Below are 24937 nucleotides of genomic sequence, written 5' to 3' on the forward strand. Positions count from 1 at the left end.
GAACTTCCAGTAAGTGATTGTTTAAAGGTAAAAATTTATTTAATACTGCCCAGCTAGGAAATGTGAAAATAAATAGACATGCAAATAAACATACAATACAGTTGAATTTTCTACAGATTACATGCAGAACACCAATTTCAAAAGATCAAGTTTCTCAAATCCCTCAGTGGTATAAGCTGCTCTTTCAAACTGCAGAAGTCAAAATATAAAATATTGGCTAAAACAATTAATTTCTTTTCTGGAGGCCTTTTCATAATCCATAAGGTACTTCTCTTGCATAAGTTCCATGACAGCAAAAGGGACTTTCACAATAGTACATTTGTGTCCTTGCATAAGTTCTGTTCATTTCAGGCCTTACGCAGGACAAGTTCCTGATAGCTCATGCTTTATTAAGATAGGTGGAAAGGGAGACCCATGAACTATAAGCACTAATAGTAAAACCTGACATAATGGGGAATTTGGTTTAGAAAGCAAAGTGCCAAATGTTCTTTAAAAAAGCTTAAACAGTTCTGACTTTATTGGCATGTAGTAAATAAATCCACTACAGAAATGACCCAAATTCTCTACTTCTATTAGGTGGCCTGTTTTTCAGCATACTGAAATTTCAATGGCAGTTCAGTACCCGTTGTCCTTCACTGTGGGAGTTGAAAGAAAGTGGATCTTAAAGCAGAGACTATATGGAGCAGTGTGTGACTAGTTGCTTTTTGTTAGGTTGCTCTGGGTAACTGCCTGTTACCAGGGCTGAACCAGCTGAATGCATTCTGACTTCACTGTTGTGGGAGAGGAGTATATCTCTGACTCTGTACGTGCTTATAAAATGAGGGAGGCTTCTGATGCATTCTAAGTTACTGCCATAAAGGACTATGGCACTTCCATAATCTTTTCTAATATACTTGAACTAAAACTAGTTGTTCCAGTTCATGTTACAAAATTTGGTTTAAAAGGAGCATGAAGAAGCGAACTGGATGTATGCCACTTCTTCATTGTCTTTCCTCTAAGTTACCCTGTGCCATTAGAATGCAGTCAAACAGTAACAAGTGCAAACGTGGCAAAATGGGTGTACTGTAATTGGGTTTGGTTGGATCATAAGTAAATCTCATTACACCTGAGACAACTTAAATTCATTCAGAAACTTCTGTTAATTAACATTTGGATTTAAAACACTATGAAACAGTGGGCTACAACAGAAGAGTATGCAAAAACCTCTAAAACAAGCAAAACCTCAGCTTGCCTGTAGGCCAAGGATACAGACATTACTTCATGGCAATGTAAATCACTGTTGGCAGATGTATACTTTGCACTACTAAAAAGTTGAGGATTGTTGTCCATTGCCAAAATCTTCAGTGTCACTTGCTGTTGCCAAACTCTGGAATACTTGAGTGATATCTTGTTTCTTGGGCGAAACTGCTCCAAAGAACAGGGAATGAAACTAGAAAAGACAGTAAAGGAAGTTAACTGCAGTGCTTCAGTCAACACTTTTGAAACACTGCCCCTATATCTCAGGGCCAAAGGAAGTGTGATGGTAGCAGAGCCGTGTATCAAAACTGAATTGCAGCTGAATATCCTAAGTGGGAAGCAAGGCACATATTTAAAGTGGCAAGGGCAGACAGCAAGTTAAAGCTGCCATCTACCTTCAATGCTGTCCTTTCCAAATAACACATTCATTCCATCTGGCTCAACTTGAGGGAGAAATAGGAAGCAGAGCCACTGCCACCAGCTCAGCTGAGAGTCCAGCTCCATTTCTCCCTATGAACTGTTTTCTTTCAAACTGGTCATTATAGGATCTATGTAACTTTAAAACCTGGTGCCCATGTTTACTTGTGTTTATCTTCTCATCCCTTTTTCCTTTTGTATTGCCTTTTAGTTTGTAGGCCTGAGGACAAGGACTGCCTTGTCTTATCAATCTTACGTAAGCCCTTTTAGGATCCTTTTCAGCTGAGGAGTGAGGTTAAAATGCTTTAAATAATGCATGAACTTCTGCCCTGACACTTTTCTTCTACTGAGAGTCCATAACTGGACCTAATATCCAATGGAAGAAATAGGGGTGGGTTTTGGGGGGCGTGTGCACAGATGTGAGGGGAAAGGTTCAGGTCCCCTGCTCAGCCTTAATTTCTTTGCCTCCTTTGTAAAGATGCAGCATGACCCATGTCATGCTTACTTTAGCCCTTAGGTACACATTTTGATCAAGATCCCAAAACAGTCATGGAGTACCATGTGTCCAGGGGTCCTTTTACTAGTCCTTGACTGGCAGCCCCTCACGCCACATGATATGCTGCCTTTGGAAACTGAAGGGAAGGAAGTATAAAAGCTGTCTAGGATATGGTGGGGGTCTGTTTTGAAGAAACAGTTGTCTCCTGTTGTGTGCTTGAGGTGTCTGAAAGTACCTTTTTCAATCCCATCCTTTTCTCTGCTAGCTAAACGGCTGGGTCTGTTGAATTCCAAGTAGGCCTAAGGTATTTTTCCTCAATGTAAACAAACAAACAAAAATTAAGGCTTATGGAACAGAACATCTTCAATTATAAACCACAGTTGGTCTTGGCAGAGGGGAAATGCTGCTTCACATTATCAATAGGCCCTGTGCTGTTCAGCTACAGATCCTACATACAATGGAACAAATGCTTTTGTACAAAGCTAAATGCATCTGAAAGGAGCACTGCAACACACATATCAAAGTACCAATTTACTACCAGCAAAAATGTGTTTGGTTTTGGGGTATCAAGCTGATTTCTTTTACAACCTATTTCTATATACCTTTAGCTTTCTCTTTTACCTTATTATATCCAGGATTGGGTGGCACAACTTCCTCCGTCATGGTAAAGCCATCTGCTGCATTTATAGCTGCTTCCATCTCTTTGATGCATCTGCTGGAGATTATGTCTTCATTGCTTCTGTCTAGAGCAGGGTTCCTAAAATGCCACAGAATTGGAAGTGTTATGGGCCTTTCCATCCAGCAAAACTTTCTGCTCAGCTGCTGTCTGCAGCATTTGGAACCTGGGCCTTTGTCAAGGTGGACCTCAAACTTCTCTTCAGGCCTCTGCCAATCTTCATGTGAGGAATACATACCCTGCCTGGGGCAAGAGGGCAGAGTGATTTGCTAGATGTTCCTCAGTTTCAAGGGAAGGGACAGACAGACAGTCCCAGGATCATCTCGTCTCAAGCAAGGAAGCGGGACAAATGAGGGGAACATCACTGGTCTGGTTCTTTATGTAGGAACCATTAAATATGAGTGAAATGCGCAAATGACAGTGAAGAAGCTGGAGCTTTGCAAAAAGTCTGGCATATTGCTGATCATACTCAGTTTGCTTAGGAATGTGCCTACTGTAATTTTTTGCCCACTTCCTACATACAGTATGTCGCAAACAGTAAAGAAGCTCCTTTAGCGCAGCTTATCACTTGGATGGCACTTAGAAACAGAACTGAAATAAAATACGGTGGTTTTGGAATGTGGCTACCAATCTGCATCTTCTTTGACTCTAATGAAAGCTCCACGGCAGGGGTGGGAAAGGTGTGTCCCTACAGATGTTGCTGGACTGCAGTTCCCAACATGATGGATCATTAACCATACTGGCCAGGGATGGTGGAGTTGCAGTCCAACAACATTGGGAGGGCCAGAGGTTCCCAACTACGAAGTCTATTCAAACTCCCTAGGGCAATTCGTGTTCTGCTGTGCACCACCTGAACAGTCACACTGCATTTTCAGAGGATGTTGCTGACCTTCCTTGAAAGAGCATGTAAGCAGGCCATTTGAGGAGAATGTAGAGTGAAAAGGAAACAGGTTTTTTGGACCCATGGCTGTAGCTCAACGATAGAACACATTTTATATGCAGAAATTCCTATGTTCACTCTGTGAAATCTCCACATATGGGTGGGAAAGATGCTAGTCTGAGACCCTGGAGAGCCACTGCCAGTCACTAAAGACAAAACACAGAGCTAGATGAGCTCATGGTCTGACTCAGTAGAAAGCAGCTTCCTATGTTCTTAAATAGACAGACGTTGCTTACATTTAGTAGAAGCACATAGAATTAGGCTGCACAAGTGTTTCCCCCCCTAGACCCTTAAGACTATTGTGGAGGATTTCAGGGGGTTTTATACCAGCACCTGAGATTCTTTTTGGCATCTGAACAAAACCTGAAGTACACAATACTGTACAAATGATGCTTTGGCTATTGTATGGACAAGGGTAACTAGTTCATTATTCTTATATATTTTATTTCAAGGTGCATGCTGCTTTCTCATATAAACGGTGGAAGTTGGTGGCTCTGTGTCAGTGGGGCAGTGGAATCCACTCTGGGTTTTAGTATGAACTTTCAGGGAGCTGCTAGCCAAGGTGCTGAAGCTGCCGTTGCATATAAACGTGCCAAAGTGGCTCACAACACAGCAAAATTCAAATCAATGCATTATTACAATAACACCAGATCATTTCAATGCATAATATGACAATCCAAATAATTCAATTTAATAACATAAGCATAACATTTTAAATTATTATAAAATAAACTATCAATATTAATACATTGCAGTTAATATCAATAAAATATAATAAGCATTTCCAGTACAATCACATAACAATAAAACCAGCGGCCACTGCATGGTAGTACCGACACCAAATAATATAAAACTAGCAAAGCATATACAAGAGTTCTTGGGATGGGAAGCATTCTTGAATAATAGCGGTAGTTAACAGGCAAAAAACTATTCTCTCTAACATAATTCTGTACCTCACGATCAGAAACTGTGTTCGGGTGCTGTGGAGTTTATAATACACATGCTTTTGTATTGAAATTTTTAAGGGTGTGAGGGAAGACTGCTACATCCTATTTTGGAACAGTTTCCTGGTCAAGCTGATGGAGTTCTTTTGAAAATATGTTTAAACTGTAATAGTCCCTATGTCATTTTAAATGTTGCCAATTTTTTAAGCATTGTAGTTGATGTTAGGGTTAAAATGCTTTCTGATTAACATATTATTGAACAATTGGTTTTAATGTTTGTCCAATTGTTTGTAATGGTTGCTGGATCAATAAACATATTCAGTCACAATTCTGTACTTGAAATGATTATAATTTTCCATAATTCTCCTAGCATTCAATTTCCATGGCTCAGCAGATGTTAACTGTGAGCAAATGCAAAAGCACAAATTGTATCCTCTCCTGAACTTGAAGGGACCTCACTCATCTTAAGACCAAATCGCTCATGACTTTACATACCTTTTTGCATCTTAACCTGCAGTATTTTTTTAATGTGAATTGCATTGGTTGGAGGAGCTTTTCAACAAGGCTTTTAAATAGAGATCTTGTCCCAGTCTGTGTCTGTGTTGGAATTGCTTTTTAAGATGTTTTTAAAGATTTTTTTAAAATGTTTTTAAGATGTTTTCTTTTAATATGTTTTAAAGTTTGTTTTTAAGGTGTTTTAGAAATAGTTTGAACTACCTCTCACATGCCCACGCACATATTCAAGGGTTCTTGTTGTTCGTCGCCTAGAGTGTCCCTAACCCGGACAGATAGGCGGCTGAAAAATAAAATTTATTACCGTATATTCCGGCGTATAAGACGACTTTTTAACCCAGGAAAATCTTCTCAAAAGTTGGGGGTCGTCTTATACGCCCAGTCGTCTTATACGCCGGAATATACGGTAGTTATTTCGCAAGAGTGGGCATTGCTGGACTACAAATTTAAACGGAGCCGCAGGCTTCAATGGTCGTCGCGGCGTAATTAACTGCCGCGGAGAAAGTCGGAGGGAGGGGGAGGCAGAGCAAGGGAAAGAGCCGCAGCCGCAGGCTCTGGGGCAGCCGAAATAGGCGGCGATAAAAGGGAGAGAGCGAGGCGGCATGAGACGGAGAGCCGCGATCGGAAGCTCTCGATTAGACTTGCGGCCGCTTGCTGAGCGAGGGAGAGTCACAGCCGCGGTCTCCCGGAATCGCCGTTAGGATCGGCAGAGAGCAGCGGCTCCTGCGAGGCTAAACGAGGGCGGAGGAGTGCCGCTGGGCGAGAAGGAAAGCCGTAAGCTCCCTTAACAAAAGGAGACTAAGGCAGCCGCCTTAGAGAGAGAGAACCACAGCCGCGGTATCTCTGGGAGCCGTAGGCTAAAGTTCTGGGGAAAAGGATCAGGGAAGGGAGGCCCCCCCCAAGGAATTCCCCAGGAACAACGAGACAAACGATGTCAAACACAAGACAGAGGGAAGGAAGAAACGTAGGATAGACAGATAACAAAACCTTCACACTCTGGGAAACGAATACACAAACAAAAAACAAGAAACTTAGCTGCGCTATCTGGAATAACAAACTTGTTCGATACAAAGGCAAGAATGGCATGTCATAAGCAGGGGTAGTCATATACGGCGAGTATATCCCAAACTCTATATTTTAACTGGAAAAGTTGGGGGTCGTCTTATACGCCCAGTCGTCTTATACGCCAGAATATACGGTATTTATTATTATTCTTCACTTTTCCTTTAAGCCTGAAGCTGTTCAGAATCCTTGCATGTAGCAACTGCACTTCACCTAGGCTCGTGCCATTGCCCCAGCAGTAAATCTAAACAGACAGACTTAAAGAGGAAACTCCCACAGAGATTTATCTCAGGACTAGGGATAAACCAAAGGTTATGAAATGATATATTCTTATTCCATCTAGATTTATTAACACTTAGAATGACAATTTAAATCTCACCCATGGGGGCTCAGATAAGACTCAGAATAAGACTCAGCAATTAGGCAAACAGCAGCAGCGTATATGATCAGTCTATGAAGACTGATAAAAAATTGTATTTATTTATTTATTTATTGTTTGATATATATCCCTCCCTTCTCTCAGCAGGAGCTCAGGGCTCCTGTGATCTCTCTTTTATAGGCTCTCATCCAGATCATCTGATCTGGCATCGCATCACTTTTCCATTCCCACTGACATTCTCACAGCCAATTTCTCACAGACTTTTCATAAACATTCTCATGGGACATTCTCACAACCAATCACCTTTCCATTCTCATAGATCTTTATCTTAGATCTCACCTAAGGTTACTACGGGACATCTGGAGAAACCTAATAAGGTATTCTTCCCAGTCTCTTCAATGTTTATGTTTTAAGCCCAGACTTGTTGATTTAAGAGCTACAATCTGGCTGTATGCCCAGACTTCCTGGCAGGGGACAATGTAATGCTTGTCTTTTCAAAGTACTTTTTATTTCAACCCTGAAGGGGGCAAATCATTCTAAACACTGTGACTATATAGACTTATATAATGCAGAGCTTGGAAAAGTTACTTTTTTAAACTACAGCTCCCATCAGCCCCAGCCAGCATGGCCACTGGAGTGGGCTGATGGGAGTTGTAGTTCAAAAAAGTAACTTTTCCAAGCTCTGATATAATGCATACATTATTTAAATAGGCCTACTACAAGAGTGTTTTAATGATTTTGTTTGCTGCCCTGGGCTCCTATTGGGAGGAAGAGTGGGATATAAATTTGTTTGTTTGTTTGATTATTTAAATAATAAATAAATGAATAAATTCATCATCATCATCATCATCATCCATGGAATCTGAGCATGTGTAGGGGGGAATTTAAGACTTATTGCCTCTGCTGTGGTCCTAAAGAAAACCCCTCTTTTCTTTGTTTTTTTTGGGGGGGGGAATATGCCATTGGTACTGATAAAAATTGCATTTCTAAAAATACCCCTACAAAGACTTGTGTAACATCAACTGTAGTTAGGCCCTGAAGTCTAGCATTTTGCAAGCAATTGTTAATTTAAAAGTCCATTACCTTTTCTGGCATTGCAAAAGACAAGGAGATTGTTGAGAAGACGTCCTGTTTTCCGTATCTGCTAAGGTAGCTAACACAAAATTGGCTTCTACTACCATGTCCTCAATGCTGAAAGCAACTGGCCTTTAAATGTAAAAATACGTTTGAGCTGATAGCTGCAACATGCATTTCTGAGTAAGAATAGTCTGCTTACACAGAAAAGTGAGCTGGTTTCTGATACCGTTCTCTGCTTTTGAAAGGAACTACTGAAATATTATTTGACTTCCCCTTGTAGCATTACATAATGCAGTTAACATTCCTTGCCCCCCAAAATAATCCAATTGCCTTAAACACACTCATTTGTGGGTTGGATTTTGGCCCATGTATATACTGTCATATGATAGGCGGCAATGTTACCCATACATATATTCACTAATAGACAAAAAAAACTTGCAGTTTAAGAACATACCTACAGCCAATAGATATTTCTATCAAACTTTAAAAAGCAAGGAAATTGGGCAGCTATATTGAATGCACCAGGGGAGCAGGAGACCTGACCTCCTCTCTGAGATATTATACTGCCCTACAAATATGTAAAAATGCAAACAAACTTTGGGTTGGTCTTTTACAGTCCAATCAACTTCCTGTGTAGCTTGGAAGAATTTAGTAACATGTGAACGGTATCATTGTTTTTCAGGGTTTCCCCCACCTTTTTATTCTACAGCAGGCACATGTAGTCCCTGGCCACATCCACACCAGACCTTTATTGCACTTTAGACAGTCATGGCATCCCCCAAAGAATCCTGGGATGTGTAGTTTGTAAAGGGTGCTGAGAGTTGCTAGGATATGCCCTATTCCCATCACAGAGCTATAATCCTCAGAAGAGGGGCTGACTGTTAAACCCCTCTAGCCACTGGAGCTCTGTCAGGGGAATAGGAGTCTCCTAACAACTCTCAACACCCTTCACAAACTACAATTCCCAGGATTCTTTGGGGGAAGCCATGATTGTCTAAAACTGAAATAAAGGTGTAGCATGGGTGTGGCCACCTGATTAGCCAAGCCAAACAGTTGTGGATCTGGCTTTTAGAACACTGACAGTTGGTTCTTACTGAGCATGCCTGTGCTTATCATTGACTTCAATGTTAAATTTCTTAAATTAATTAAAATCAGCCAGGCATTCTCTTTTAACTTTTAAACTGCAGAAGATGAAGGTCAGAGTATGGGGCAAGGTCAGTAATCGGATTACAGGTACTCTGTGAACATGGCTGATTTTTAATTATTTTCAACAAATTATGAGACCACTGACAGAAAAAAGTCCAACAGGCATCTGGATTTTTTTCTCTTGTTTTACACTTTGAACTCTAGATTCTGTCTGTGTTTTGTGTATCGCCATGAAAATATAGAGGGTTGTTAAGCAAGTGTTTCTGAGTTCAGGACTACACATTTTGTAAGGCTTTGTTTTGAAATGAGCTTATGGTAAGCAGCAGAATGGCATAGGAGGTATTTTCAATTTAACATTGCGGAATGTGAAAAGCCATGCTGGCTATAGTATATAGCCACTCTCATATAATATGGATTTCTTATGTGGAAAGAGCAAATAAGTATATGCAAAATGGTCCTTAAATACATTTCTATCTACATAATTTATATTCCATAACTGTTGTTTATGCATTTATGTGTAGAATAAATGCTAGTTTAATGCTAGTTTAATGAGTTTAAGTAATTTTAATTACAAGGGTAGCAATTATGGAAGTTCAAAGGAAAGCTGTTACTTAAATTACTATATACCTAAATACCCATCAACCTACTTTCCAGAAACATCAAAATGCACAGAGACTGGAGCAGTGATAGCTTCAGCAAAAGCCAGAAGTCCCTAAACACAAGTGAAATATGTTAATTAACTCAACTATAACAGACTAAGGAGCATTAGATTCTTGTTTTGAGCTTCTGCTACAATTTCTTACATATGGGACAACTACCTATTATTTAATTATTATATTGTGGACATCAAGCCGGCCACTGCTAGCAACATGCTGGATTACATGGATGTTTGGTTTGATCCAACAGGACTCTAAGTCTACTGTGCTTAGAGATGCTAGCATTTTGCAGCAGTTTCCCCATTATTTCCACCATCACTACAAGTGCTCTGCAGCAAAGTGCTAAAGTGCAACCACCTAAACCAAACGTTTTAGCAGGAGCTCATGTAAAAGCATAACTATGTGAACTTGAGATGCACCATAAAATTAAGGAAATATAATTAGCAATATTACCCTTAGCTCTTTAAGGCAAAATGTGATTTCAGAGTCTACTCCAACCTGAAAGTATTCAAATTCTTCTGGACTGATCTGTATTTCAGTATGCATTGCCTTTGCAAAATCTGTTCAAAATCATGACAGTGACAAAAATTAGCAACAGTAACAAAAGTGCCTGAGGTCTTTATTGAGAACCTTGGAAATGGAACATGGATCACTTACCACAAAAGTTCCTTCTGGTCCAGGGTGAGGAAGGTATCCAGATACTGGTTGACCCCCTGCTGCTACTGCTACCACTACCCAGGACAGGCAGTCATGTCATTTCACTTTGAGGACCTAGGCTGGCTCAGGACGGTTCAGCCCATTGGCGAACCAATAACAGAGTGTGTGAATAAGAACATGGAAAGAAAATAAATGATGTTAAACAGAAAATGGGAGCCTCCTCTGAGAAGACCTGGGACAGGTGGGCTAAATTCTCCTCAGGTCAGTCTCTCCAGATTATCCTCCTCCCAGCGGCTCCTTCTTGGGTTGCTAATGCCTTCTTGTCTCTTTTTTTCTTTCCCCTGTAGCCCTGCAGTCTTCATCTGTGTCTCTCTTTGCTCTGTCTTTCTCCGCACAACCTCTAATCACTACTGTCAGTCGGAGTTTCACTTCTACCTCCTTCCAGTTCTGTGCTAGCTTGTCTCCTCTTGCTTTCCAAAGCACCATTACCTTTGTTCTCTTCATCACTCTGGTTTATGCCCTCACCCCCACTTTATCTGCCACACTTCACCTTCCACTATCCTTCCATAGCCTCTATGTTCTCTCTCACTGTTGATTTGCTCGCTCTTAGCTTCTTTGACTCCGTTGGTGTGTCTTGGGACCCACAGCCTTATTTTCATCTGCAGTCCATTCATCTGCCCTTGATTCAGGCATTTCTCCAGCATCAGTATTCTCTTCCCACCAGCTCTGAGGGCTGCTGCTGCTTCCACTCCCACTTCTAACACCGACATTAGGATGGGCTTTGAGGCAGTGTTGGCTTTCTAATGCCACAGCCAAAGAGCCCTGCATGCAAAAGCAAGACTGCCATTGTCCTAACCAAAAACTGGATGCAGTCCATAGTAGCATCTGCCATGAAGGCAGTTGCTTTGGATAATTTAATGCTTTGGCCCCTTTTTAGACCACTCCATATTCTTGTCAGATGGGAGAGGCTCCAACCAGAGCAAGGATGCCCTTGCCAAAAAAAGTTGTGGTGACAGCCCAAAGGGCCAGTGCCTGTGCTTCATGAGCATTAAATATGGAAAGATTTACAGATGGGGAAAAATACGGATTTATGATCTGGCTAGTCCTTCAGCACTAAATCTCCATCCTTGGGGACAAACACACTGTAGATGAAGGTAGTCACAGAAGCATCCACAAATGGGACCTTCATTTTGTATTGCCATTGCTGCAATAATTACCCCTGTTTTCCCATGCAGTGGTATTGCTGCTCACTTTCCACCACTTCAGTAAAGAACTGAGGAAAAGGGAGTTCCTTTACAGAAGATTTGGCTGTGAAGAAACAGCTGCCATACTTGCAGATTTAGGCTGAGGGAGATCAGACTGAAAATGATGAAAGCCCAATGCTACAATACTTTTGTTTTTGATTGGAACAAACTCCTCAGGGAGGAAAAGAAAAAGCTTTGAATCTCATATAATTGGCTAACCCCTCTCCTTCCCCCTTTCCCAAGGAAGAGTCCAAAGGGGCTCTCTATCAGGACCTTTTCCAGCAACCTACATTATGGGGATTTGGAGAGTCTACATCATAATTCTTTGACGAATGTTCTGCAGATTCTCCCAAAGGTTTTGCTTATTACCTGCCAGTGACTGTCTAGTTACTGACTGAATGACAGATCAGCAAGATTCACTTTGAGAGATTCCATCGGGCAGCCTCTTCCTAGAACCAGTAGTGACTTTGACTTTCCCCACATGCTTTTGCTTGGCAGAGGTTGGGGAGATGAAGGAGAAGCCAGATGAAGCATGCTGTCTATGCACTTGATTGGAATCTTGCCCTCTTTTAGAGAGTCTGTGGGCTGGAACTTTTTAGAAGACCCATCTGTAGCCACCTGGGCAAATGGCTGAAAAATATCTAGATTAAGGGAGCAAAATGCAGTGGTTATATTGGAATGACTGGAAATGCTGCAGGAAGCAAGCCCATCATACCCAAAGCAGCAAGAAAATGTAATTAGAGTCCACATTTGGCAGAAAGAGCAGTTATCATGCTCTTCTACTAATGAGGCCCTATCAGAGTCACAATCTTGCATCAGGTTGATTTCCCACTCCTCCTGATCAAGGCCCAAGGCAACCTGGCAACCAATGTGGCTGCTGTAGTCAGCACCCAAAGACTGCCAGACAAATGGGGCAGTCCAGAGGAGACAGATTGAAGGCTTCTGCCACTATCTCATCTTGAAGCCTCTGCTACTGCCTCATATCTTACAACTGCCTTGTCTCCAAAAGAGACCTGTCTTGGTGAGCCATCTGAGAAATTGGGGGGGGGGCTGTGAAAGCTGCTGAGGTAGTGGGGTGGGGGGTAGAAGTGCTCAAGGTGGCAATTTTCGACCCATATTTCAGCAAGTTATTTTCCTCTCTCCTTGCAGTGGAGGCCTCCCCCCCCGGACCCATGTTCAGGCAAGAAGAAAGAAAAGGAAGAAAAGTTTGAGGAACCAGACAGAAAGATAAGGGAACACCATTATATATATATATATATATATATATATTAAGAACAGAACAGAGGAAATGTTAGACGTTTGGAAAGGTGAGATGCAACTGCTCAGCACCTGAGTGAGGCAGGGAAGGAGTGCCTCCACTGCCTGTCTAGACAACCAAAGCTGTATCACATGATCCTGCCTGTCCTGCCTGGGTGGTAAGTGGAGACAACCCATATCTAGATGTCACCCTCCACTGGCTACAGCAAGGTAACTAACACACCACAATGGAGCCCTTGAGATGTCTGAGCCCACATACACAGACACACATACTGCCTCTTGGGTCATGAAGTGGTGAGTGTGGTTACCTTTTTCTGCCTTGAGAAGTACATAGACCTGACAGAAGAAGTTGGAAGAGTGACTCTCTGTCTTACTTCCTTCTGACCTCTTTTAAAGACTCAGATTCATTCTACTGGATCTCACTTTTACTCTTGGAAAAGCAAACGTCTGCATGTGTGTGGACTTTCTTTCTGTGTTTGTGGGGGGGTCTAGGGTAGGGGGAGAAAGAAATGATCAGAGAGGATGGTGCCCATGGAATTCACTAAAAAATCCAAATGTGCCTAAGGACCTAAAAAGGTTGGTGATCCCTCAATACAGAATACATTCATACTGGACAGATATATCAAAATGGACCTGTTTTTTAAATTAATGTGAGTAAAAGTAACAGGTTATGATTTGGGAAAAGCTGTCTAACAAGTTCAGAGTTGATTTTTTCTATCAAATTGATTTTTTCTATCAATTTGTAGCACTAGTTGTAGCATCCACGTAGCATTGTAGCATCCACATAATACTTGTTACAGTGTATAAGGAAGAGGAACACAGAATGCAACCAGAACTTCACAGATCCTTCATATATTTTATTTATAACATACTTTTTCTGCTGAAATTTTTGAATGTTATAAAATTCTGGCACATTTTAAAAAAAGCCAACATATTCCTTTGTCTGACATGATATGCCTGCTAAATACCAGTTGTCTACCGGGCCCAATTCAAGGTGTTGGTGTTGACTGTGATGTTCCTCTATTAGTGTATATATGGTAAGTGCTGTTTGTATAGGAGATACATGGTAAGTGGAATGAAAGAGGAGGGGGGAGTGAATGGGCAGTAGAATGCTGGATGATTGGCTGAATGTTTAAAATGGCTGACAGTATAAATGGAAGGATGACAGGTAAATCTGGGTGGAAGGTGGATGTGAGGTGGATGTTAGTGGGTTGTTTTGGTGGGTTTATGAGAGGAGAGTGTGGAGTTCGGATTAATACTAAGACCAGTACCTCAGGAATAGATGAAACCATATGCTTAAGTGCCTTTTAAAGTAATCTTGTTATCTTTGTTATTTAATAAATACTTTTGGTTTACCAAAGGCCTGATCCTTGGCTGGGGTTTCACAGACCAGAAGGGAGGGTAAGGTAAATACCAAGGCTGAAGAGTGACAAATGGTGGCAGCGGGGAAGGGAAGAATAACACCACAAGTATTCAGAGCAAACCAGAATTATCTGCATTGATACAAAGGGAGTGGGACAGCTTAAGCACTCAGTCACAGAGGTAACCTGATAGAGAGACTCAGGCAGAGTCTCTGGGAATACTGGTTATAGGACGTGACTGGTGGTGCTGCCTAGCAGGGGGATCTGTTGAGATCTGTGCTAGAGCGGGGAGAGAAACCATAAAAAAAGGACAGTCCTGACTGGTGGAGTCCCTGGTGGTGCCTAGTGACAGGCAGTAACCACGAGCAGGTAGGAACCTGACAGGGAGAGCCAGGGAAGGACCGTCACATGTGGTAGCACAGCGGTGGGATACGAACAACAGAGAATCCAGATACGAATACTAGAGAATCCCTAACAGTGGTGTGGCAAACAGAAATAGCAAAACAAGATTACTTGTGAGAGTGACTGGCAAAGAGTGTGTGGCAAAGAGTGAGTGACCATGGATGAATATATAAAAATGAAAAGAGAGGAGCTGGTGGAGAAGTGCATAACATTCAATTTACCTCACAAGGGTAAAGGGGTAGATGAATTGAGGGTAGCACTTATAGGATTTGCAACTGCCCAGCAAAAACAACCTGTCAGGGAAGAGACCCCAGAAGGATACTCAAGCAATCCCACTTATATAGAGTACTTGAGAGAGAAGTTAAGATGGGAGCATGAGTTGGAAACTGAGAGATTGAGGATGGAAGGTGCAGAGAAGGAAAAACAGAGGGAGTTGGAAACTGAGAGATTGAGGAGAGAGGCTGAGGAAAAAGACAAGCAGAGGGTCTTTGAAATGGAAGAGAAGGAAAAACAGAGGGAGATGGAAACTGAGAGATTGAGGATGGAAGGTGCAGAGAAGGAAAAACAGAGGGAGTTGGAATTTGAGAGAATGAGAGTGGATGCTGAATTACAGGTGGAAAAGTTAAAGTTTGAAAGGGAGAGGTTTCATTCTGATGAAACAAGAAAGGACAGAAATGAAACAAAAATAAAAGTTACACCAAAAGACTTTGCAGTGTTTGAGCCTGGACAAGATCCACAGATTTACCTCAGCACTTTTGAAAAAGCAGCTCAATTGTGGGGGCTACCAGAGGATAAATATATGTAATATTTATCAAACCTGATCAAAGGAGAATTGGCTGAGGTATACCAATATTTCCCCTCAGACAAGCCCGTCACCTATGCTGAGTTTAAAGAGGCAGTATACAAAAGGTTCAGACTGGGACCTGACTATTTTAGAAAGTTATTCCGAAACTGTCAGATCCAAGCAGGGAGGTCTTTTGTTGAACTGGGAGCGAAGTTGATGGATATATTTGAAAAGTGGATGAGTAGTGCCAAAGCTCAGTCAGTGGAAGAGGTGAAAAGCCTCATGATACTGGATCAATTATTCCATCAGTTACCACCAGAAATAAGGCTCCTTGTCAAAGACCGTTCCCCTACATCGGTGCAGGAGGCCACAGAGATGGCGGATCACTTTGCCTCCAACAGAACTGGCTGGGTGGGGAAAACATCAAGAGAGTTTAAACCCAGACCATATAATGGTGGCAGAAAGGATGTGGTACCACAGCGAGTGAGTCCTCCAGTAAAATCTGAAGGGCACAGGACACCCCAGAGTGGATCTGTGTACCCTAAAACAGAGGAGAAATTATGCTACAAATGTGGTAGACCGGGGCACCTACGTTTTCAATGTGAGGTTGCCAACCCCATTAGTAATCCTGCTCAGGCAAGGGCAGTAAAAATAGAATCAAAAGAACTAACCACAAAAAAGGTTCAGTTCTGTCAGATAAACTGGACAGAAGTAACAGACCTTGATTCAAGTCTGAGAGAGGAAGTGAGTGTACAAGGGGCAAATTATTGGGCATTGCTTGACTCTGGTGCCGCTCAGACGTTACTGAGGCCAGATTTAATAAAATCTGAAGAAATATTACCTCAGGAAACGGTGAATATCCAAGGAGTGAGGGGTCAACCAGAAAGCTTGCCTGTGGCCCTGGTGAAAATGGCATGGAGAGGCCGAGAGGGCAGATATAAAGTAGGGATTAATGCCCAACAACAAGAACCAGTGATACTGGGAAGAGATGTTATGGGGGCACAAGGGAAAGTATATGTGGTGACCAGACAGCAACTTGGCAGAGAAACAGAAGCCATGTTAAGGGGGGCTGAAGGAAACAGGGTGGAATCTGTTTGCGAGCCTCAGGTCCCCATAGCAACCCTTGGCAGGCCTGCTGAAGGAGACAAACTGTATCAACTGGTCTCTGGGGAAGAGACAGAGCATTTCAGAGAAGAACTGAATGATACCAGTTTGAATCAAATAAAGGAACAAGCCCTGACCCAACAGATTCCTTTCACTGACAAACTGAGGAATCAAGTTGTGTGTGAGAATGGGATTTTATATAGACTGTGGATGCCTGCTGAGAGAAAGGATGAATGTGAACCAGTGAAGCAATTGATAGTACCTAGCAAATACAGAACCAGATTGCTAGAGGTAGCCCACGATGTCCCATGTGCAGGACATCTGGGAATAAAAAAGACCAAGAGGAGATTGGCAGCACACTATTATTGGCCAAACATCTCCAAAGATGTAAAACAACATTATCTTGTGGTATATGCCAAAAGGTGGGAAAAAGTGGAGTAAAGACTAAGGCACCCTTAAAGCCCCTTCCTATAATTGGACAACCCTTTTATAGAGTGGGAATAGATTTGGTGGGCCCTTTTTCCAAACCCACAAGGCATGGCAAGAAATATCTATTGGTGGTGGTGGATTTTGCCACCAGGTACCCAGACGCAGAAGCACTAAGATCTGTAGAAGCCCCTGTGGTGGCAGAGGCTTTATTAAAAATCTTTATGAGGCTGGGTTTTCCTCATGAAGTGCTGACGGATCAAGGCAGTGTATTCATGGGAGAAGTGATGCAATGTATGTGGAAATGTTGTGGTCTAAAACATCTAAAGACCACTACTTACCATCCCGCCACCAATGGGCTAACTGAGAGATTTAATGGAGTTTTGAAGGGCATGATAAGAAGCTATGTTCAAGATCACCCACAAGACTGGGATGAACGTTTGGGATGCTTCTTATTTGCATACAGAGAAGTCCCTCAGGAGTCAACAGGCTTCTCACCCTTTGAACTGATGTTCACTAGAAAAGTGAGGGGACCTTTGGAACTGCTAAAAAATTCATGGGAAGGAACCCTGGGAGAGTACAAAACATCTGTAGTAGATTTTGTATTGGAATTCTGCAATAAATTAACATCAATGATGGAGGTGGTGAAAAAGAATTTGAGTCAAGCACAGCAGAAGCAAAGTTACTGGTATGACAGAACAGCCAGAGAACGTGTGTATGATGTGGGAGATATGGTTATGGCGTTCATACCCAGGAAACATGACAAATTACAGGCTAACTGGGAAGGACCATATACCATCAGAGAAAGGCTTGACACAGTGACGTATGTAATCACCACAGACCAATTAAACAAAAGCAAAGTGGTTCATGTAAATATGTTAAAGCCTTACCATACCAGGGATGCAAAGGTGTTGCAAGTTACCTTATTCCCTGAGGGAAGTGGGCCTGAACTTCCAGATTTGGTACAAGAAAGCAAAGACAAAGGAGGGGTAGATCAATTGGAATGGTCAGAGGAGGTGAAGGAGGAAGTAAAAGAAGAGATTCTGAGAGTTTTGAAAACCTATAGGAATCTCTTTAGCAACAAACCTGGCCGAACCAGTATAGTTATACATTCCATTGATACTGGAGATCATGCCCCAATCAGATCTATGCCATACCGTGTGAATGGGAAAGTTGTGAGTGAAGTAAACTATTTAGGACACAAGGTGGGGAGTGGGAAAATCACCCCCTTATGGAGCAAGGTGGAGGCAATACAAGCGTGGCCTATCCCCTTAACCAAAAAACAAGTTAGGGCATTTCTAGGTGTGGCTGGTTTTTATAGGAAGTTTGTGAAAAATTTTGGGGAAATAGCAACCCCCTTGCATGAATTGACAAAGAAAAAGTGTTCTGAGCGTGTGGTATGGACGAATGAATGTCAGAAGGCTTTTGATCTGCTGAAGCAAGCCTTGTGCCAAGGACCCATATTAATAGCACCAGACTATGAGCAACCATTCATTGTGGCTACAGATGCGTCAGACCTCGCGCTGGGAGTCGTCTTGCTGCAGGAGAGAGAAGGCACCAGACATCCAGTGGCGTAACTGAGTCGCAAGTTGACGCCGAGGGAGAAAAACTATTCGTCGGTCCAAAAGGAGTGCCTAGCGGTCGTGTGGGGACTGAACAAGTTGCACCCATACGTGTGGGGACGAAGATTTACAGTAACAACGGATCATCGGGCCTTGTTATGGTTGCAGACTATGAAAAACCATAACACTATGCTGCAGAGGTGGTCCTGGGCCCTACAAGACTATCAAGTGGACTTCCAGTTCATAAAAGGCAAGGACAATGTACTGGCCGATGGACTTTCCAGGCAAGTGGCTGGGACTGCAGTGACGTGACCCAGACGAAGGAACAAAAAAAAGCCATTTTCCCCATAGAGACTTGTTATATTGTTAACGCGATGTATAAATCCTGGAACAGGAATAATACTCTGCCGTTGTTTTAAGGGGGGGGGAATGTGATGTTCCTCTATTAGTGTATATATGGTAAGTGCTGTTTGTATAGGAGATACATGGTAAGTGGAATGAAAGAGGAGGGGGGAGTGAATGGGCAGTAGAATGCTGGATGATTGGCTGAATGTTTAAAATGGCTGACAGTATAAATGGAAGGATGACAGGTAAATCTGGGTGGAAGGTGGATGTGAGGTGGATGTTAGTGGGTTGTTTTGGTGGGTTTATGAGAGGAGAGTGTGGAGTTCGGATTAATACTAAGACCAGTACCTCAGGAATAGATGAAACCATATGCTTAAGTGCCTTTTAAAGTAATCTTGTTATCTTTGTTATTTAATAAATACTTTTGGTTTACCAAAGGCCTGATCCTTGGCTGGGGTTTCACAGACCAGAAGGGAGGGTAAGGTAAATACCAAGGCTGAAGAGTGACAAATGGTGGCAGCGGGGAAGGGAAGAATAACACCACAAGTATTCAGAGCAAACCAGAATTATCTGCATTGATACAAAGGGAGTGGGACAGCTTAAGCACTCAGTCACAGAGGTAACCTGATAGAGAGACTCAGGCAGAGTCTCTGGGAATACTGGTTATAGGACGTGACTGGTGGTGCTGCCTAGCAGGGGGATCTGTTGAGATCTGTGCTAGAGCGGGGAGAGAAACCATAAAAAAAGGACAGTCCTGACTGGTGGAGTCCCTGGTGGTGCCTAGTGACAGGCAGTAACCACGAGCAGGTAGGAACCTGACAGGGAGAGCCACGGAAGGGGCGTCACATTGACCTTTAAAACCCTATACGGTTTCGGCCCAGTATATCTGAAGGAACGCCTCCAGAATCACCGATTATGCCGCCTGACGAGATCAGCCTCGCAAGACCTTCTCTCAGTCCCACCGGTGAGAACAGCTAGGCTGGTACGGACCAGAGAGAGGGCATTCTCTGTTGTGGCCCCCACCCTCTGGAACTCCCTCCCTTTTGATCTCAGACATGCTCCCTCCCTGTCCAGCTATCGCCGAGCCTTGAAGACCTGGCTGTTCAGGCAGGCCTACAAGATTGGGACAGATTAATTTTATGTTATAACTGAATTAACGGATGGTTTCTTTAGCTTAAAATTTGATTATGTTGATGTATATGGATTGTTTTTATTCTTGTTGTTCGTCGCCTAGAGTGTCCCTAACCCGGACATATAGGCGGCTGAAAAATAAAATTTATTATTATTATTATTATTAAATAATGTTAAGCCACATGTGTGCAATACACCTTTCCTTAACACATCACATTTTATTTCATTCAATTCAGAACATTCTTAATTACTTTTTTTAGTCAAGTAATGAAAATCTTTACCCATTTCCTCCTCAACATAAGTCTTGAAACAAACTTTTACTGGCGTTACAGCTAAAGTGACTTCATCTTGAAAGGCTGGAAAATGAATCAGTATATCAGACAGCTGCCTGAGAAATGTAAAAAAGTGATAGTGGTTCAGATTACAAACATTTCTCTATATTTTACATGAATAATGAAAATATAATGTTTGAGAACTACAAAAAAGCCCAAAACCCTAAACAATACCAAATACAACTTGTATTCATTGTATGATTTCTCTTCCTGACCTCTAACAAACATGCAAACTGCGGGAACTCCTGCTCCCGTTTCCAGTGGAATTCTCCAACACCCCCATGTCTAAGGCAGGGATGGGGAACCTGTAGGGCTCTAGAAGTGGTTGGTCTGCAGCTCCCAACATGATGGATCATTAACCATGCTGGCCAGGGATGGTGGAGTTGCAGTCCAACAACATTGGGAGGGCCAGAGGTTCCCAACTGTGGAGTCTATTCAAACTCCCTAGGGCAATTCGTGTTCTGTTGTGCACCACCTGAACAGTCACACTGCATTTTCAGAGGATGATGCTGACTTTCTTTGAAAGAGCATGTAAGCAGGTCATTTGAGGAGAATGTTGAGTGAAAAAGAAACAGGTTTTTTGGAGCCATGGCTTATATTTATGTATTTAAAATAATTTTTATCCCTCTCTTCAGCCAAAAAATGCTTCCATTCTAGCTTGCGGATAACTTGAAAGAGACCTGCCCTCAGACTTACAGTCTAAAAAGACACAACACAAAAGGGGATGGGGAGGGAAGGGGAAAACAAGCCAATTCAAGTGCAATTTCTTTGTTACAAGTTCTTCTGATAAGCAGCTGGGGTGGAAGAGTTATTGGTCCACAACTCCTGTCATCTCTAATCCTTGACCATCCTGGCTGGGCTGATGGGAGTTGGCATCCAGTAACATCTGGAGGGCCACAGATTCCCAATCCTGATTCTAAGGCAAAAGACTGAAGCAGACAATGAGTACCAAAAGAAGCCCTTCCATGACTCCCACTTACTTTTTCTGACTTGCTCATTGCTCTAAGCCAAGCCAGTAAGGTCCAGAGTGAATGATTGGGGGCTACAGTGAAATCCTGCTGAGGCTTGGACATCAACCTGTTTTCCCCTCTGCCCTTTCTCACCTTCTCCTATAGGTCGAAATGGTGATCTGGCAAAACAGATTTGTCACATTTTCATGTCCCGTTTCCTTTTGCTGGTAGAGACAGAAGGGAGTTCCCACCAGGAGGAGAACTCCTTTCAATGCCTGATACACCTTGCAGGACAAGAACATGTTGGGAAAGAGTCTGCCCTTGACCCTGCAGGATATGGCTTTTCCTCCTCCAGCTTCTGTGTTCCTGTCTGCATCTATGAAAGCCACAAGTCCTGACACTGAGAGGCAAGCCTTTATACTTTAATTCGTGTATGATAACCTGTGAAAAGAATTGGGTGAGTTGGTAATATGTTAACTTTATTACCTTGATTGGATCTTCATTACATTGGGGCACAGATGCTTTGCAAACACAGCTTGCAGAGGTTCACATTCTTGAAAAGCTAAGTTATAGGTTTTTACAACACCTGAGGAAAGAGGATATGGATAAAGTTAGCAAATGTTTGCATATTACCTTGAACATGCATTAAATAACCTCTTTCTCATCATCCTGTGACTGAAATCTTTTAGCATCAACTGAATTTCATATGTTGGTATGAACAGGCATATTTAGCATTTTGTTTATATAAATATGAAATAGGCAGTCTGCCTATGTGATAGCCGAACTGCAGACTTTAAGCAATTAATCAATTAGGTTTTTATTTTTAAGTTCATTTATATAACACTGTTAAAGACACACAGAGGTTAATTATCTACAAACTTTTTTAATTAACTAAAAAGGCATCTCTGATTAATTGGGTATTTTTAAAACATAAACATAAAAATTGCAGATAGCAGGCGCGGTATTAGGACAGGCATTAATTCCCCTTTCAAGATTACACAGAAAGGAATACCAAAAATGGTGCCTGGTGTAACATATACATGCACTATCTAAAACCAAAGTGCTTTTTTTCCTTTCTAAACTACTATTTTAGCCCAATATAAATTTGTGCAATTTTAATTAACCAATCAATCAATCAATTAATCAATTGCCTCACCAGTTTCGGTCTGCCTGCAGCCACCTTCCACCTGCCTTGCCTTCCTTCTTACACCCAGTTCAGGGAGAAGCACTGCCTCTCGGCTTCTTCCTGCTTGGTCAGAGTTGTTTTTGTAGAACTGAGCTTGGCTCTGGCTCCACGTACAGTTGCTCTCCCTGCCTTTCACCCTCCCGATGGGCACCAGCCATCAATGTCCCTATATACAGATTAAAATGCTTATGTTTCCTACATCCCTCCCACCCATCCCTCTCCACTCACTAAAGATTAAGATTTCTTTAACTGGGTGACAGCCCCACTGATAGCCTACTAACACTTGTTGACATTGGCTGAGCTGTGCTGATGGAATTATTGGTAATATAGCATATCCCTGCCCCCTGCCCTGCCCCAGAGATGAGGAGTAAACAACCTGAAGATTCCAATCTCAGAATGCAGGATGGCAATTTAATATTTAAAAAGCAAGAATTGGGGACAAATCTCTTTAAATGCTTCTTCAAAGTGGCTTCAACATAGCAAGTTTTTTTACACAGCAGCTAGATTTTTCTCCCATGCCAATCTCAAAAAAAAAAAGTATGCATAGGCATATATATAGACAGACATATGAGAAAACACTATTTCTTGGAGCATGCAGATGCATATGAACAGAACACTGCATATGAGTGAAGCAGCTACTCTGGGAAGCCACTTAAAGTAGCCTTTATGTAGTGGCCAATTTGTATGCCCTGGCCTTTAGACTGATATTCTTTGCTGTGTATCAAATACCAATGATTTGACCTTAATAATACTTAATGCTCAACTTCTTTGCATGGCTTGTTGAAATAAAAGGTGGCATCTAGTGCTCTCTAGTGGACATTGAGCACTCACCATCTTTTTAACAAAAAGCACATGTGTCAGGCCCTCTTCTCTAATTGTGTTTAAATCATGTAAGCCTAGTTAAGAAACAGTATAACTTTTACTAGTCCATTTTGTTATGTGCAGTATCTTTAACAATATGTATATATGCCAATAACTGAAGTAATATTTTTTAACACAGTGTGGAAAATGTTTAGTCATATTTTCCTGAGGGGTTGGCCATTTTAGTTCGCTGCAATAAAAATAACAAAGTCTTATGGCTTCTGTAACACTAATGAATTTATTATGGCATAAGCTTTGGAGGTCTTGAGCCCCCCTTCAGTAGATGTTTCAGAGGTCTCAAACCCAGCACACATTATTTAATTTAATTTATTACTCTATTTGTGCTGGGACCTGAAATTTTATTTCAAGCATGCCCAAAGTCTTGTTGATTTTCCTTTGAACAGCTGGCACCCCACCCACCCTCCTCTGGGCCATATTAGAAACTGTTTTGGAAAGTCCCAACTCTAGGAAACACAAGTCTAAAATCTGTCAGCAAACAGTACTAAGTTGTGTTATTGTCTGAATCCTAGCGTAGATGTTTTTAATCCTGTCTTTCAGCCCATAAGCCTTACAACATCATGTGCTAACTACTGACCTACCATGTTTGCAGAAAAGCTGAAAAACAATATGGCAATCATTCAAGTTTGTACAGATGTTGCATTTCTCTATGTTCCTTTCCAGTGTGTTTAGGCACCGAAATACAGGCAGGACAGCCTGCAATATAAAAAAGAATATTATTATTGCGGAGATTTCTGTTGAAGCAAAACTAGCCCTTAAAACACAAGCTTAAATATGGTAAAATGTTTGGCTACTAATATCTGCAGAATAAACATGATTAAACAAAAGTTAATTGGCAAGGGCATAAGGAAGATGGATATTATTGTTTGTTGATTCCTTTCTTGTGTACTAATAATGTCAGAAAACAAAATATATTTTTCAGAAGTTCTAGAAGCTATAATAGAAACCATTTTTCACTAGAAGAAAAGCTATGCATAGTTCAAAAGCATATTAGTTAAAATCTGTGTTTTGTGAAATAAATTCCACCTTTACACCTTACTACAAATGAAACTATGTTTTTAGTATAATAGAGCATATATTTTCTCATCTACTGAGACTTACCTTTATTACTAATTTGTACACAAGTTGTATGTGAGTTTTATTCAAACCCAATTCAGGCGTATTTCTACAGGAATAGCGCTGAAAGAACATGGATGAAAAGAAGACACAGGCATAGGCTGACCTAGAAGAATTCACTGACCTGAGGACAAGCTGTGGATATGATTAAATATTTTATTGGCATGAAATTACATCAACTTAAAATCACAGGCTAGCAAAACATTCATCATATGGTAGTATTTGTAGGCATTTGGTGTTATTATTTATTATTTGATTTATATCCCGCCCTTCCTCCCAGCAGGAGCCCAGGGCGGCAAACAGAAACGCTAAAACGCTATTATTAAATGTTATTAGGCACTGTGCAGATATTCAGCACACTATATCTGTAAATCTTAGTAGCTTTGTTGGAACGACCCGCAGGGAGCGAATGACTGGGAAAAAAAAACACGGAGTTATTATCGTTTTACGATCTTACTCCAACTAAGTTCCTAAGCCTCTCTTCCTCCGATCTTCAAAATTGGATCTTTAATCACGATGCATATCAGGATAGAGCCTCAATTGTTGCAGCTTCTTTCTCCCCGTGGTTCCCCCAAATAAAACTTAATCACGCTCCACCATCTTATTTTAATACTCTGACTCGTGCTCCGTTACGTAAAGCTTTTACAGAGCTGAGGTTC

The 24937-nt window shown here is 41.7% G+C and overlaps 1 protein-coding gene across 6 annotated transcripts in view; it reads right to left on the minus strand.

The window, feature by feature from the left end:
• Positions 1-14: 14 nt before the first annotated feature.
• The window catches only part of RAD9B (RAD9 checkpoint clamp component B), a 33525-nt gene continuing 8602 nt past the window's right edge, over positions 15-24937 (minus strand). For 5 of the 6 annotated variants that reach the window (XM_061602361.1, XM_061602355.1, XM_061602356.1 and 2 more), the window contains 9 exons: positions 24264-24413; positions 23744-23858; positions 21584-21683; positions 20097-20203; positions 9996-10102; positions 9534-9598; positions 7747-7869; positions 2771-2906; positions 15-1429 (listed from right to left, as the gene is read on the minus strand). In XM_061602361.1, the coding sequence (XP_061458345.1) occupies positions 1304-1429; positions 2771-2906; positions 7747-7869; positions 9534-9598; positions 9996-10102; positions 20097-20203; positions 21584-21683; positions 23744-23858; positions 24264-24353 (969 nt within the window). In that variant the 5' untranslated portion in view covers positions 24354-24413 and the 3' untranslated portion in view covers positions 15-1303. The remainder of the gene's footprint in view (positions 1430-2770; positions 2907-7746; positions 7870-9533; positions 9599-9995; positions 10103-20096; positions 20204-21583; positions 21684-23743; positions 23859-24263; positions 24414-24937) is intronic. The other variant, XM_061602357.1, reaches the window with a different exon arrangement.

This window comes from Rhineura floridana, chromosome 19 (assembly GCF_030035675.1).
Source record: "Rhineura floridana isolate rRhiFlo1 chromosome 19, rRhiFlo1.hap2, whole genome shotgun sequence".
Classification (NCBI taxonomy): domain Eukaryota; kingdom Metazoa; phylum Chordata; class Lepidosauria; order Squamata; family Rhineuridae; genus Rhineura; species Rhineura floridana.